The sequence below is a fragment of the Diadema setosum genome, chromosome 7 (genome assembly GCF_964275005.1).
Source record: "Diadema setosum chromosome 7, eeDiaSeto1, whole genome shotgun sequence".
Lineage (NCBI taxonomy): Eukaryota > Metazoa > Echinodermata > Echinoidea > Diadematoida > Diadematidae > Diadema > Diadema setosum.
Window position 1 is genome coordinate 10,218,256 of NC_092691.1, and position 17,634 is coordinate 10,235,889.

The 17,634-nt window shown below is 40.9% G+C and overlaps 1 protein-coding gene across 1 annotated transcript in view; it reads left to right on the top strand.

Moving 5' to 3' along the window:
- LOC140230438 (uncharacterized) overlaps positions 1–17,634 on the top strand; it is a 61,072-nt gene that overhangs the window by 35,816 nt on the left and 7,622 nt on the right. Inside the window, exons 5-8 of the mRNA XM_072310592.1 lie at positions 3,237–3,391; positions 3,824–4,041; positions 4,301–4,362; positions 17,001–17,240. Coding sequence (XP_072166693.1) covers positions 3,237–3,391; positions 3,824–4,041; positions 4,301–4,362; positions 17,001–17,240 — 675 coding nt within the window. The remainder of the gene's footprint in view (positions 1–3,236; positions 3,392–3,823; positions 4,042–4,300; positions 4,363–17,000; positions 17,241–17,634) is intronic.

Below are 17,634 nucleotides of genomic sequence, written 5' to 3' on the forward strand. Positions count from 1 at the left end.
TCCAGGAACAAAGTAAATTATAAATACAATAGAAAACATCAAATGCGAAAAACAAAAAACAAACATTACTTTAAGTTTTAAACAGTATCTATGAAAAAAAAAGTGAGCAAAAATTAAGTAACACCCCACCCACCCATCCTATTTTATAAACTTGATATTTATCTTGATATGAACATTCTACAAAAAATACATATAACAAATGCAGTTTATTCTATGCCACATTTAAATCAAAAATATTTCGGAATAACATCATTAATCATTTTATTAAAACTGGTTACATTTAAACAGCACTTGGGCTCTGAAGGTAATTCATTATAACTGGAAGCTCCTCTGTACGAAAACATTCTTCGACAATATTCGGTCTTGGGTTTTGGCAGTGAAAGGGTACCATTTGAGCGGAGAGAGTAATTTCGGGACATAAAGTTAAATAATTCTTTAAGATATGGGGCACTGTAGTTATGGAGACATTTGAAAACCATGGAATTTAAATGCTTTTTGCGCCTTACGATTAAAGAATCCCAGTTTAAAATTTGATGAATTTCATGATTTGATACATACTTATATGGATTTATCCCAATAATTATCCTACCCGCCCTATTTTGTAACTTTTGTAATTGCGAAGTATATTTCAGCGAGGCCGAGTCATAAATCCAATCGGCATGGTCAAACAGAGGAAATATAAAAGAATTATATAATAATTTTAAGCATGTTTCATTAAGAATATGACGAAGTCGACCAAAATATTTTACAAGTTTACCAGCTTTACCAAATAATACATTGATGTGAACATTCCACTTTAATTGCTGGTCAAGTGTAACTCCAAGGTACTTAACTGTTTCTTTGTGTTTGATCACCTGCCCACATAACTTTATGTGAAGGGCATTGCGGCGTGATAATAAGGAGCGAGAGCCAATCAAAAAACTCTCAGTCTTTTGGAAATTTAAACTAAGTTTGTTAAGACACATCCAATCATACAGTCTTTTAAGATCATTGTTTAGAACGTTTTCAATATGGATAGGGTCATTATGTGAAAAATACAACACTGTATCGTCTGCATACAAGGGAATGCGACAATTCTTTACTTGACTGACAATATCATTAATATAAATCACAAACAGAACTGGCCCCAGGATAGAGCCCTGTGGGACACCATGATGTATATCTAAAACATTTGACATAACAGAATTTAAAAGTGTTCCAACTTTTCGATTTGTTAAATAGCTTCTAAACCAAGCAAGACAAGCATCAGAAAACCCCATTTGCTTTAGCTTTTGCAACATAATGAAAGGATCCACCGTGTCGAACGCTTTCTTCAAATCAATGAAGATTGCCCCCGTGTAAAGACCTCAGTCGATGGCGAGCAACCAGTCATCCGTAACTTTTAGCAAAGCAGTGGTGGTAGAATGTTTATCTCGAAAGCCTGACTGTGCTGTAGATAGCAAATCATTTGTTTTTAAATAACTTGTAAGCTGCTTTTGTACTATTTTTTCAAGAACTTTTGAAACACAGGGTAAAATCGCAATGGGGCGATAATTTGTAGGACAAGATTTATCACCAGACTTGAATAAAGGAATGAGTTTGGTCATTTTCCACTGAGAGGGAAAAACACCTTGGGCTAAGGATTTGTTGAAGAGATGTGTAAGCGAAGGAATTATGACAGGGGTGGACATTTTCAATATGTGCATAGAGATACCATCTAGGCCCACAGATTTCAAAGTGCAGACATAAGTGCAATAAACATATAACATCCGCGAACAAAATGTGAAATTTTAATGAAAAAACTGTGGCTAAGGGAAGAGCTCACAAATTCGCGTCACACCACGCTCACGCCTACAAGGCCAGTGAGATAACGACTTATACGTATAGAAGACCAAAATCAAAAATAGAAGACCAAAAGGTCCATGGTCTGTCTGACAGTCTCTCTCTCTCTCTCTACCCCTTCAGAAGGTGTTATAGATATGTACGCTGACGATACGACCCTCACTGTCAGTGCTAATGACGCAACAGTTTTAGAAGAGAAGATAACTGTTGCACTAAATAAAGTAATGGGGTGGATTAAGAAAAATCGGCTCCTCCTTAACACTGACAAAACTTCTGTCATGATTATCGGCTCCCGTGCTAATCTCGGGAAAATTGAAAATTTCAGTATTTCATTAGATGGTAGTCGACTTAAAAAGTTTAGTTCACTGAATGTCTAGGTGTTTTAATAGATGAAGAACTGAAATGGTCTAAACAAATCGAAAATGTTTGTAAACGTACCCAAAAAAGTGTCTACATGATAAAGAGAGCGAAGGCCTTTTTGCCCCAACAATCCCTAAAATTACTTTATAATAGTCTAGTGTTGCCACAATTTGATTACTGTTCTGTTGTTTGGTCAAACAGATTTCATTCCCATACAACTAAGCTAGAAAAAATTCAAAAGAGGGCAGCAAGAATAATTTTGGACAAAAAATATGACACACCGTCGGCTGATTTATTCAAAAGTCTTAAGTGGATGACACTAGACAAACGTTTTGATTTCAGCCGCGTTATGATGATATATAAATGCGTCCATAACTTAGCATCTTCGTACCTTCAGGGGCACTTAGTTAAGCCTATAGTGATGTACATGAATATCATACAAGGCTAATAGACAGTGGAAATCTATGTGTGCCAAAATTTCGCTCTGATTGTCACAAGTGCAGCCCAATCGTATCCTCTGTACTTGAATGGAACAGGCTAGATCATTCAATTAGATCAGCTTCTTCCATATATTCATTTAAGAGATTGTTTAAGCAAAGTTGCTATTTGTAAGTAACACACGAAATTCATTCTGGGCTGTATCATTCCTGTATAATAGCGTTTTAATTGTTATTTCGGCATTCTGGTGAACCCTTGCTGTGGAATGTATTTTTTTAATGTTACTTTGCAATGTACAGTATGCTGGTATGTATCTACACTGTATTATGTCATCTTCTGTATATACGCAAATTTGCTATTTAATGTACATATGTTCATCAATATTATTCAGGGCTCCATGGAAAACCACTATTTATTGGTAAATGGACTACCCTGACAAAAGATTAGAAATAAATAAATAAATAAATAAATTTCATTCATTCATTCTTTATGATAGAAAAAAAAAGATAACTAATCAAAGGAGTCGACCAATAAAAGATAATCGATAAAGTTGACCATAAATAAAGGGTCTCGATGACGTCTGTTAATTACATGAGTTGTTCTGCTCGTCTTGCTAGGATCATCGCTACCGCTTCCGGGTCATCAGCAGTGCAATCACAAACGCTCCCCTCAAGGTCAGCGTTGACAGTCACAATCTAGCTGTGATCGCCAGCGATGGTGACGACTTTCAGCCCGTAGTTGTTGACGCGTTTATTATCTACGCGGGCGAAAGGTTAGAATTGTGATTAGTCAAATCATAGATGTCAACTCTCGTACCATAATGATTAGCAATTCTCTATGACAAGACTTGGCTTGGCTTGGCTTACTTTTCTTCTTTGTAATTTGATGAAAATCACTTCATGAATATATTGTATGCAATTTCATGCACATTTCATTGAAGAGGAATTCTTGTGGAATTGTGAAATTGATTAAGTCAATATTTTATACAATGTGTGAGATATCGCTGATTAATGTAATGAAACGTAACACCGCGGTATAGCAAAGGGCGTCAATACTAAACTAACCGAATTCAAATCCTTGGTAGTCTGTTCATAAGTCTGATCTTTATTGCTGTGAAACGATAGAGGTGCAGCAGAAACGTTTACACCATTTTATTTCGCAAGTTGTATTCGCTGTTCATCGTTCTTATTACTTTGTCATTTAGGTTTGACTTCATCCTCAATGCGAACCAAGCTCTGGGGAGCTACTGCCTGCGAGTCCAGGGCTTAGATGGCGCCGAGGACTCCAACGAATGTGCAGAGATTCGATACGAGCGCGCCTCCGCTCATGTCGTCGATACGACGCATACCGAAACGGATGACAGGGGCGGCATCATATTGCAGGATTTGAACGGACCGTCTATTTCTGAAATGATATCAATAGGTTTGTTAATATACATGTTTTTGTGTTTGTTTATTTTGTTTGTTTGATCAGTTGTCTTTAAAAATATGTGTGTATGTGTGTGAGTGTGTCTTTTTACCTGCTGTTTGCGATTCGATAGAAAACCCTTACACACAAACCCACTCGTGTGTCGTCTGATAGAAGAATCTAAACCGTCGCCTTAACCGCTTGTGACCTTCTCTCTTTATCTATTTCTATCTTTTCTTCCCTCCTTCTCTTTCTCCTCATTATTGACCTCCAGTTAACGACACCATACCGCAAGAAAACATGGTCACCCATTACGTCGCCTTTGACTTTTATAAGGTAAGATACCTGAGATATTGAGGAGGGTGACTAGTAGACGTACGTTTATCTGGTGTGACTACACTTAGCCCTCACCGACATGATTATGTCAAGAAAGTCGCAAGTGCGTAAGTGTTTGTTTGATGGGGTTTTTGTTGTTGCCCCGGTTGTTGTCGACACACAGACACTAATAAGGCTGGAATGGCATCATTAGAACATAAACAATTTTCGCTTTATTGCTAATTTGCCTTTTATTGGAAAAGTTCTTGAAAAGGATGTTGTCACAAATGTACACACAAGTAGTTATGTATATGTATCAAGGCTGTATGCATGGTTGTTTTAATGTGTATGTACGCAGGGTGACCAGATTAATGGAGAACATTCTATATGATATTAGATATAGCACATACAGGCTGACCAGATCAGTGGAGAATTTTCTACGGGGTATACAATGTAGCTACAGTACATGTATGCATGTGACAGGAAATACATTATAGCTCACTCAATCTAGAATGATTTAACCCATTCCAGAAAATTCTAGGAAGTGCTTACATATTTGGCTGAGTGAGGCACTGTCCCTGTAGCCCAATGTGATTGGTAGTTAATTTTGGCAATGATGTTATGCACACAGTTAGGCAGTGAGTCATCCAGGATTCCTGGAACTTGGACTTGCTAGTATGTTCAGGTATGTGGCCCCAGGTTGGAGAAAATTACAGAATGTACTAGAAAGGGGTGAATGGATAGTATATAAGTTGGAGAAATTCTGCAGTAGGCAGAGTACCCAAGTACTCTGAGAGTTACGTCACTTCTGGCTCTGAAGCGACTTGTTATAGTCAGTCCTGTGTTACCTGCTGACCTGCTATACAAACTGTGTTTGTGGAGATAAGGCCTGGGAGACATTTTGCCTGCAGAGAATTAATTTGCCTACGTTGGAGATAGACTCCATATTTTAATGTCAACGGACATTATTACGGCAAAGCTGTGACGGGCTGGATTCCTTGCTGGACATTATAAAGTGAATCATCATTCAACGCCTCGACTGGACGTGGTCGTCATAACGTTTGGATTTTGCACATTTCGCCGTGGACATATATCGTGGACTTTACCCCGGATTTATAACGTGGATTATTGCAACCAGCGCCTCTGGATTTACGTCGGAGGAATCATTCATCGGTGCGTCGCGGATCATTCATCTGTGCATCGAACATCGTATCTGGACACTACCAGGGAACTGTAGGGACTTTGTTCTTTAAGATTTGGATGCATGTAAGTGATTCCATAACCGATTTGTAATTGTTTTATTGATCATTATTGTACTGATGTGAAAACTGATTACGAGTCTGTACCCACAATATCACTGTCAATAAACCGCCTGAACATTAGTTGATTGTTTCTTTTGTGCGATCATTCTCAGAGTGATTTTGGGGGCTTGTCCGGGAAGTGAATTTAAAGCCAAAACTTAGAATTTGGAACGTTCCGGAATCCAGAATATTGGTACAGACATAATACCAGTTGAGTTGATTGTTCAATTGTACATTGTGTGTAATACATGTGACAATGTCAATCAGTACAATGAATGTTCAGGCATTTGTTCAGAGGACAGATTTGTCCCTCAAAGATTTGCAAAGGTTACGCAAATGTGATTTGACTGCTATTGCACAGCATTTAAATGTTGATGTTCCACAAGGTGCAAGAAAGGTAGAAATTATTGACTTAGTGGCTGGTCACATGGAGCTCAAAGAAGAAATTGACTCTCCAAATCAAGCTCAAATGTCTGATCAAACACGGCTTGAGCTTGCTAGAATGGAAATAGAGAAAGAGAAGATGAGATTAGAAATGGAAAGAGAACAAAGAGAAATAGAAAGAGAGCAAAGAGCTAGAGAAATAGAAATGGAAATGAAGAAACTTGAAATGGAGCACCAAATGAAACTGCGTGAGATCGAATTGGCTCATGCACAGATTGTTGAAAATCGTTAAAGGGCTCCCTCCAAGAACATTCGATTGGTGCCAAAGTTTGAAGAAAACAGAGTTGATGCATACTTTGTGTCATTTGAGAAGGTGGCTAACAGTTTGAACTGTCCACAGGAATTTTGGCCCTTGCTCCTTCAAAGTGTGTTTGTCGGCAAAGCTGCCGATGTGTACTCATCTCTCTCTGAAGAGCAATCACGTGACTATGCTACAGTCAAGAAGGCAGTGTTGAATGCTTATGAGTTGGTGCCAGAGGCGTACAGACACAAGTTCAGAAATTCGTACCGCAAACCAGGCCAGACACATGTTGAGTTTGCTCGTGAAAAGGAAATGACGTTTGATAGGTGGTACAGGTCCCTGAAAGTGGATCAGGATTTTGATAACCTACGTGAGGTTGTTCTTTTGGAAGAATTCAAAAAGAGTGTTGCTTTCAGTGTGAGGTTGCACCTGGAAGATCACAAAGTGACAAGTTTGCATAAAGCAGCCTTCATGGCTGATGAGTATGAGCTGACCCACAGACATGAAAACAGACCACCTTTCAGAAATTTCTCTGGAAATAAGAGAAACAAAAATCAGTCGAGCAACCAACAGAATGCTGGTTCAGGAATGTTGTCGGCACCAAAGCCTCAATCTAACAAAGGGTCCAGTACAAGTGCAAATGTCATCAGATGTTTTCATTGCCACAAGAAAGGGCACGTAAAGTCGCAATGTTGGAAGTTGCAAAATGATGCAACGAAGGAGGTAGGATTTGTCATGTCAAGAAAGTGTCCTACCCGAAAACAGTGTCCCGTTCAGTGAAACACAGGCCATTGAAAGTCGATCTCCCAAATTCAAAGATAGGCTGAAGCAGGTGGATGAGAGCTATCGTAGCTTTTTGTTTGATGGTGAGGTGACCCCATGTACTACTGGTGAGGCAGGTAAGCCAGTGGTCATCCTGCGGGATACGGGGGCCTCTCAGTCGTTGATGGTGGATGGTGGTGTGACTTTTCCACCAGATAGTGCAGTGAATGCAAAAGTCTTGATTCAGACTGTTGATGGCAGTTATATGTCAGTACCACACTATAGAGTGGATTTGAAGTGTGACCTAGTTTCTGGTCCTGTCACAGTTGGAGTTATTCCTGAGTTGCCCATGGTAGGCATTGACTTTTTGTTGGGGAATGACTTGGCTGGGGACAAGGTGGTTGCGTCTCCAGTTGTTTCGGATAAACCAGTGGTGGTACATGCTGAAACTGAGCAGTTGCAGGAGGAGTTTCCTGGGATTTCCCCAGATTGTGTTGTGACTAGGTCTCAGGCTCGTAGAGCTGTTCAAGATGATGCGGATTCTGTTGATGTGGAGGAGAATTCCGGTGTTTGGTTGGCAGAAACCTTTTTCAAGGATTTGAATGATGGGGTTGCTGTATTAGGGTCCGAGGCTAACAGTGATGGGCTGTTTAGCAAGTCTTCCTTGGTTAAAGCACAGCAGGCAGATGAGTTAAAAGGCTTGTCTCAGACGGCGTGTTCTGAGGCTGAGGCTGAAAAGGTCCCTGAGTGCTATTATGTCAAAGATGGCATTTTGATGAGGAAGTGGAGACCTCCCCATAGGCCAGCTGATGAGGATTGGACGGTGGTCCGTCAAGTTGTTGTCCCTCCCTGTTACCGCGGTGAGATCTTGAGGATTGCTCACGAGTTACCAGTTGGCGGCCATTTAGGCGTCAGAAAGACAAAGGATCGGATCATGAGGCATTTCTATTGGCCAGGGTTGAATGTGGATGTGGCTGAGTTTTGCAAGACTTGTCACACATGTCAGGTGGCTGGTAAACCACAGCATTCAGTGAAGCCGGCGCCATTGATTCCGATACCTGCGTTTGAAGAACCATTCAGTCGGGTTCTAGTCGACTGTGTTGGACCTTTGCCTAGGACTAGGTCGGGTCATAAGTACCTCTTGACAATCATGGATATGTCTACACGGTTTCCAGAGGCTATCCCATTGCGAAATATCACTGCTAAGACTGTGGTAGATGCTCTAGTGCAGTTTTTCACTAGGTATGGGTTGCCCAAGGAAGTGCAGTCTGACCAAGGGTCAAATTTCGTGTCAGGCATATTTCAAGAGGTGATGTATCGTTTGGGTGTGAAGCAGCTGAAGTCGTCAGCTTATCATCCCCAATCCCAAGGTGCGTTAGAACGCTACCACCAGACCCTAAAGACAATGATTAGGGCATTTTGTGAGGAGTATCCCGAGGATTGGGATAAGGGCATCCCTTTCCTGCTGTTCGCAACGAGGGACTCCCCAAATGAGTCGACGGGTTTCAGCCCATTTGAGTTGGTGTACAGTCATGAAGTTAGGGGCCCACTGAAGCTCATCAAAGAGAAATTCATGACTGAGGATGATGAGATCCACCTACTTGACTATGTGTCAAAGTTTCGTGAAAGGCTTTCAAAGGCTTGTGAGGTAGCTAGGGAACACTTGAAAGTGTCACAAGACTCAATGAAGAGAAAGGCAGACAAAAATGCCAAAGCCCGAACCTTCAAACCAGATGACAAAGTTCTTGTACTGCTGCCCATACAAGGTGAACCACTGAAAGCCAAGTTCAGTGGCCCATACAGTGTCAAAAAGAAACTCAATGATGTGAACTATGTGATCAGTACGCCAGACAGATGAAAAGATCAGAGGATGTGTCATGTCAACATGTTGAATGAGTGCTATGACAGAAAGTCAGTTGGTGTGACATAGGTAGTGGATAGCACAGTAGAAGTTAAGGGTGAAAGGTTTTCACCTCACATTACACATACAGTGTTTAGCTTATCCATTACTGAGGTACCGGTATACAATTTGAGTTTGACATGATTAGCTCAGAAAATTCAAGCAATATCAATGTAAATGGTATCCATGAAAAGAGAACATGGAATTAATGCAGCTATTCAAAAGGCATGTGATAGTATGTGATTATTGTTGCTTGACTTGGATTTTACCTCACATTCGTTGTAAATAACAATGAGAAATTGTGAAGGTAAAAGAAACCCTTGCTACGGCAAGGCTTTCTTTTTCCCATGGGGGATGGTGTCACAAATATACACACAAGTAGTTATGTATATGTATCAAGGCTGTATGCATGGTTGTTTTAAAGTGTATGTACACAGGGTGACCAGATTAATGGAGAACATTCTATATGATATTAGATATAGCACATACAGGCTGACCAGATCAGTGGAGAATTTTCTACGGGGTATACAATTGTAGCTACAGTACATGTATGCATGTGACAGGAAATACATTATAGCTCACTCAATCTAGAATGATTTAACCCATTCCAGAAAATTCTAGGAAGTGCTTACATATTTGGCTGAGTGAGGCACCGTCCCTGTAGCCCAATGTGATTGGTAGTTAATTTTGGCAATGATGTTATGCACATAGTTAGGCAGTGAGTCATCCAGGATTCCTGGAACTTGGACTTGCTAGTATGTTCAGGTATGTGGCCCCATTTTGGAGAAAATTACAGAATGTACTAGAAAGGGGTGAATGGATAGTATATAAGTTGGAGAAATTCTGCAGTAGGCAGAGTACCCAAGTACTCTGAGAGTTACGTCACTTCTGGCTCTGAAGCGACTTGTTATAGTCAGTCCTGTGTTACCTGCTGACCTGCTATACAAACTGTGTTTGTGGAGATAAGGCCTGGGAGACATTTTGCCTGCAGAGAATTAATTTGCCTACGTTGGAGATAGACTCCATATTTTAATGTCAACGGACATTATTACGGCAAAGCTGTGACGGGCTGGATTCCTTGCTGGACATTATAAAGTGAATCATCATTCAACGCCTCGACTGGACGTGGTCGTCATAACGTTTGGATTTTGCACATTTCGCCTTGGACATATATCGTGGACTTTACCCCGGATTTATAACGTGGATTATTGCAACCAGCGCCTCTGGATTTACGTCGGAGGAATCATTCATCGGTGCGTCGCGGATCATTCATCTGTGCATCGAACATCGTATCTGGACACTGCCAGGGAACTGTAGGGACTTTGTTCTTTAAGATTTGGATGCATATAAGTGATTCCATAACCGATTTGTAATTGTTTTATTGATCATTATTGTACTGATGTGAAAACTGATTACGAGTCTGTACCCACAATATCACTGTTAATAAACCGCCTGAACATTAGTTGATTGTTTCTTTTGTGCGATCATTCTCAGAGTGATTTTGGTCGTAACAATGTAACTCGCCGAATCGGTTAATCATCAAAATAATCACCAGCTGTTTAATAGAACTAAGTCTGCTTGTAGGCAGGGCTCAACACTAACGGTGGCCCGGTGGCCCGGGGCCACCAAAAATGAAAGTCGGGCCACCAAATTCCAAAAAAACGGCAAATTTTTTAAAAGTATGTCAATAAATTCGTAACTTTTTGCGCCGGAAATTAGCAGTTAAATTTGTTTAAAGGGTGGATGAAAAGGACTGAATGAGTGCCTGAGAGTGAGTGTTGCAAGTTTGTCGAAGTTTATTCATGAGTAGATATGTCCAATTTCTAATTCTTTCTATCATAAAACTTGAATATTTAACTCATTTAAAAAAAACCAGGACTTTTAATATTTTTTATTGTGTTTTTTTCGGGACATTAAATTTTTCTCTCGGGCCACCAAAAATTGAAATTTAGGATTTTGGTGGCTCCATCGGGCCACCAGACAAAAAAAGTTAGTGTCGAGCCATGTTGTAGGACCTTCCACTCCAGGGAAGCTGCCTTATTGAAGGTACTCAATGACCTCCTTTTAAAGGGGAAATCCGGAATTCCTTGATCCCCCCTGTATATTCTGCCGCCTTCGACACCAGCAACCACGCACTGTTCCTCAAGAGACATAGAGGCTAACTTTGGTCTTACTGGAGCGGTCTTGAGATTGACTGCATCTCTCCTATCTATGACCGCTACCAAAATGATTGTCGTTAATTGCGCCTTTTACCTGTCGTTCCCTCTTAGACATTGCGCCCCCATGGGGGTATGTGGTATGCGTACCCCCATGGGGGTACTAGGGTATTTGGTTGTACTTTATGGTTAGGTACATTTGAGTATCATCGGCGTAGATAGGATGCAGTACATCTTCATGGGAATTGACTAATTGGGACAGACAGGCTGTGTGTAAATGACATAGTAGAACGACCAATTACAGACCCCTGTACATAACCATAAAGTACAACCAAATACCCTAGTTGAAAGGTTATGCAAACTTAGTGTGTTGATATGATTATAAAGCAATTGTCCTGCAATAACTACGTAAACTTGGATTATTTTAAATCAGAACTTTTACGTAGTCATTCAAAGTTCAGGCCAGGTAGTTCTCTCTCTGATTTTTTTTAAAGATACTACAATTCCCATCTCTCAGTCCGTCAGAGATCTTAAAGTAATTTAGATAAGCATCAAAACTCTCAACGGCACATCAAGGATTCACATGCTATTTGATAATTCATTCATGCATTTTATTTTCGTATCTCGATGATTTTAATTCCCTTCTTGCTGACCGCCCTGCTTCTACTTATTGTACTACTACAAAAAAAAATTCAAAATAAAGCTGCTACAGCTGATGACACTCACACAAGTATCTAATCGCATTACTCTAACATCGACGTATCACCTTTTAAATCCTTATCATTATGTAGCAGTGTTGCCCAGCCTGGACATATCAATTTTTTTCCAGTTATATGACGAGCTCAGTGTAGACACCAAAACACTCCTCCTTCCGTCCCTCCCATTTGTTCATCTTCCAAGCTGATCTATAGTTCTGGTCGGGGTGAAGATTTAGCTTTTAATGTTTTGTGAGATATTCAGAAACTACTCTATGAGATGTCAAAGAGCATGCAGTTCTAGGGGGAATCAAAAGTTGATTCGATGAAAATCGGTTTTGAAATGGCTGAGATATCCAAAAACAAGGTGAAAAAAAGAGATACTAATAAAGTTGGGGCATGTCGCCTTTTATTATTAGCACTTTTTTTGGATATCTCAGCCATTTGAAAACCAATGTTTCATCAAATAAAGTTGAATCCTTCTTAGAATTACATGCGCTTCCATATTTCATAAGAAGCTATTCATTATATCACTTAGGAATGTTCAAAACATGAATCCCTACCTCGACAAGTACTGTACAGTCCCTTTAAAGAAGAAATTGATATAAGATACTGTGTGGCATTGATGCGTTTCGTGCCTGAATCATAAGAAAATTTTTCACTTAACTCCCACTTAAACGATTGAAACTATACGAATGAGTGTTTAATAGTTGGTACACCTATTTGTCAAAAAAAAAAAACTTTATACAATGTTTGTTTCAACTTATTGCAGTGTCAGATTGTCCTGTTAACAAACGAAACAATTAATGTGGACCTATATATACTCGGCATGTCGTCTCCGATAAAATGACTTGTTTAAAGAGGAAATCCGCCACAAAAATTGTTGAACGCTAAAAGAAAGAGAAAAATAAATTTCTACCAAGCATGGGCTTAAATCCCGGGGGGGGGGGGGGAGGGGGGGAGGGGGGGATGGGGGATATATCCCCCCTGAAATGGAGGAGGGGGGGATGGCCTGTACAATCATCCCCCCCCCCCTGAATTTTGAGGGGAAAAGATGGAGGAAGCAGAAATGTGATTGTATCAATTTTGGCATATTGCATGACGTTTGTACGCCGGCCTTCAGACAGGTAACAGAGCTGAACAGTATTCTATCTTGTAGGGAAATGTATAATTTTCTCAAGCGCTCGCTCGCTTCGCTCGCTCGCAAAGAAAGTAACATCGACATACACTGTAAGGTATGGCTCAGGCGTTGACAACGTCAAATAGTATAGGTCTACATATAAACATGCTATGACGCGAGTAACTGGGGACCATCTGCAAAATATGTACGAAAACATACAAACAAACAATAACAACAACTTTATCGCCATAATTGAACCCCCTCCATTTCCTGAATCATTCCTGAGAAACGACAGTGACTGATGACTCAGTCAGGATACATCTATGGGCATACCAAGGGAAGATCAGGGACGTCGAATCTATGGGGGGCAAAGGGGCATTTGCCCCGCCCCAAAGGAAGTGTTTAGACAGACAAATCATTTATCCCCCAAGCAATTCCCGAGATGAGGACAAATCTCGAACTTTCTTAATGGAAAATTGTCCAAATATCGCCAGAACTATGCACCAGATCGTTGTATTGCAATCATGAACATGCAAAAGGTCCGCTATACAGGATAAGGGATAAACTTTGTACACTTTTGACATAGACGTATATTCCCTAATGTATCAAAGAGTGTGCAGCAGATCTTTCACTTAACAAAAGCAACCTAATATGTATACAGGCGTCGATGGGGGGGGGGGGGGCGGGGGGGGATGGTTCTCAAATAAAAGTGGGACAAACAAAAGCGAAAAATATAGCTACAAACGGCAGTTTTTGGAGTGTAAAATTTTAAAATTTTAAAGCTCGCTCGCTCCGCTCGCTCGCATTTAACCGCTATGCCATTCTCCTGATGTTGCTGCCAGTGATTGACAGCAGGTGCACCCGGTGCGCCCCCCCTTAATTTCCAAAACGAAAATATAGCTACAAACGACAATTTTTAGGACTGGAAAATGTCAAAATTTTCAAGCTCACTCGCTTCGCTCGCTAGCATTTAATCAGTATGCCATTCTCCTGATGTTGCTGCCAGTAATTGCCGGCAGTTGCGCCCGGTGTGCCCCCTTAATTTCCAAAGCGAAAAAATACAGCCACAAACGGCAGTCTTTGGACTGTAAAATGTCAAAATTTTCAAGCTCGCTCGCTCCGCTCGCTCGCATTTAACCGCTATGCCATTCTCCTGATATTGCTGCCAGTAATTGCCGGCAGTTGCACTCGGTGTGCCCCCTAAATTTCCAAAGCGACAAAGTATAGCTACAAACGGCAGTTTTTAGACTGTAAAATGTCAAAATTTTCAAGCTCGCTCGCTCCGCTCGCTCGCATTTAATCGCTATGCCATTCTCCTGATGTTGCTGCCCGTGCTTGTGAGCAGGTGCGCCCCCCTTAATTTCCAAAGCGAAAAATATAGCTACGAACGGCAGTTTGGGGACTGTAAAAAGTCAAATTTTTGAAGCTCGCTCGCTTCACTCGCTCGCATTTAATTATTATTCCATTCTCCTGATGTTGCTGCCAGTAATTGCCAGCAGTTTTCGCCCGGTGCGCCCCCTTAATTTCCAAAGCGAAAAATATAGCTACAAACGGCAGTTTTTGGACTGTCAAATGTCAAAAATTTGAAGCTCGCTCGCTTCGCTCGCTCGCATTTAATCATTATGCCATTCTCCTGATGTTGCTGCCAGTAATTGTCAACAGTTTTTGCCTGGTGCGCCCCCTTAATTTCTAAAGCGAAAAAATACAGCCACAAACGACAGTTTTTGGGACTGGAAAGTGTCAAAATTTTCAAGCTCATTCGCTTCGCTCGCTCGCATTTAATCATTTTGCCATTCTCCTGATGTTGCTGCCAGTAATTGCCAGCAGTTTTCGCCCGGTGCGCCCCCCCCCCTTAATTTCTAAAGCGAAAAATTACTAGTACAGCCACAAAGGACATGTGGGACTGTAAAATATCAAAATTTTCAAGCTCACTCGCTTCGCTCGCTCGCATTTAATCGTTATGCCATTCTGATGTTGCTGCCCGATTGCCGGCAGTTGCGCCAGGTGTGCGAAAAAATACAGCCACAAACGGCAGTCTTAGGCTGTAAAATGTCCAAATTTTCAAGCTCGCTCGCCCCGCTCGCTCGCATTTAACTGCTATGCCATTCTCCTGATGTTCCTGCCAGTAATTGCCAGCAGTTGACGCTTGATGCGGCCCCCCTTAATTTCCAAAGCGAAAAAATATAGCTACAAACGGCAGTTTTTAGACTGTAAAATGTTAAAATTTTCATGCTCGCTCGCTCCGCTCGCTCGCATTTAATCGCTATGCCATTCTGGTGATGTTGCTGCCAGTGATTGACAGCAGTTGCGCCTGGTGTGCCCCCCTTAATTTCCAAAGCGAAGAATATAGCTACAAACGGCAGTTTTTGGACTGAAAAATGTCAAAATTTTCAACGCAAAGAGATTTCACCGTAGGACGGGGAAACCCCCCTACCATACCCTCCCCCCTCGCTTGATTCGTAATTCCCTCACATAACCGCTCCTCCTAAGATCAAATCCTGCCTACGCCGATGATAGGCCCCATTATTTAATAGGCCTTCACAGTGATGTCGCACAGCAAGAGCTGAAATACCACGATTTTGTCATTCAATAATATATTGTGAATATTTCATTTTCTTTGTGTTTTTTTAAAGAAAAGAAAAGAAAATTTTCACCACAAGTGAGCACCAGACCGCTGAATTTCAGGTCTGAAAATGTAAAATCTTCCTCGTGTGGGAGAAGGATACCCCCCCCCCCCCCATATACACACCCTTCCCCCGTTCGGTCGTTCCGCTGCCTCTCACAGATATTTCCAAAAAAAAAAAAATGTTTTCATACTTTTAAGGTCTGATTTTCCGCCGAAAGTCGTCTGACAAGCAAAAAAAAAAAAGCAACAAGAACAAAAAGTCTTTATGTTGTTGCTGCCACTTTTCTCCCACTTTATATTTCATGCAAAAGAGTGAGACATCCGATCCCTGTAAAGTGTGTGTGTGGGGGGGGGGGCACAAAGCTTCTCCCCCCCCCCACCCCCTCCAAAAAAAAAAAAAGGCTGCGCCGGTCCGGTTATGGGCTTGTAATCGTGGTGATGGTGACCATCCCCTCCACTCCTCAGTATGGATTTACGCCGTTGCTACGAAACATTAAAAAAATGACAAAAATTGGATGAGAAATAAGGAAGATATGTTATCTTGAAGATTCACATTTCTTCGGAAAACATTTCTTGACCAGTCCTTATGAATATTCAAATAAGCGATTTGATGATGTCATGCCCTGACATTTTTTTTTTCATGAATGTGAAATATGAAAAAATATTATTTTCATCTAATACACGTGAAGACGTAATTCAAGATATATCAAAATTAACTTTTGGGTTTTTTGTTTGTGTGTGTGTGTGTGAATGTGTGTGGTTTTAAGGCAAGTTTTTAAATTCATACACATAATATAAATTATGAGCGGGTTCTTTTGTCATTCCTGTACAAGACATGAATAAGAAATCGTGAGAGGGTGGCATTATCAGCTTGCTAATTTGGATGTTCATTACGACTGGCCAAGAAGTGTTTTCGAGAAAAAAAAAAATGAAAAATTTCAAAGTGTCATAACTTCCTTATTTCTTATCCAATTTTGATCATTTTACACTTTTCTTCAGTTATATTTTGTACTTTCATAATGACATTAACACAGTTTTGGAGTGGATTTCTTCTGTATGATGATAATGATAATAATAATAATGATAATAATAATAATAATAATAATAATAATAATAATAATAATAATGATAATAATAAGGTCTTATTTACCCAGGGTAGCCTCTAAAGTGTTGTCACTGCTCTACCAGAGGGCCCTGACATTATTATTACCCTAGCGTTGCCAGGTACCCATTTATCCGCCTTGGTCGAGACGGACATAATAATAGTGGGTAAAACATCTTATCCAAGGACATTTAAGCACTGGGCAGGATTCGAACTCGGGTACTCTGATCGGGAGTCGGGAGTCTTATCCACTATGCCACAGCGTCCCTATTAATGCTGCATTGGTTTCATTTCTCTTTCTATACTCTTCAGGTCAATAATCACCATTACCACGACCCGATGCTGTACCCCATCGAAGACGTAGCCCTCCAAACTTCATCCCCTCAACTGAACCACGTGTCATTCACCCTTCCTTCGGCTCCGCCACTCTCACAGTTGGCTTATATCCCTGCGGAAGAGCTGTGTGAGTCGAGCGATGTGCTGAACATGACCGAGAGGTGCACGGAGGAGTTCTGTGAGTGTATACACGTCATCAGCGTCCAGCTCGATCAGGTATAGGCGGAGCCGTAATTTGTGCTGATTTCGGTTGTCTTCCCGATGCTGACGTTGCCATCAACTATGACATACATATTGAAATGTTGGAGCTCCTCTTTGAACGCTATGTTTCACACACACACACACACACACACACACTACACACACACACACACACACATATATATTATTTGACCGTGCGTCACGAAACCAACCAAAATCGCACGACCTGATTTTACGTGAGCATGTTTCAATAAAAGGAAACGAAGAAAACACACGCAATTATTCAGATGCTCATAATACTGCTGCCTGCCCGACAGATATATATCCTGAACCACTCCAAGGCATATTCCCGCATATACCGTACAGTTTCAGTTTGTAAAGAATGATTATGCTGCTGATCCTGTCGAAT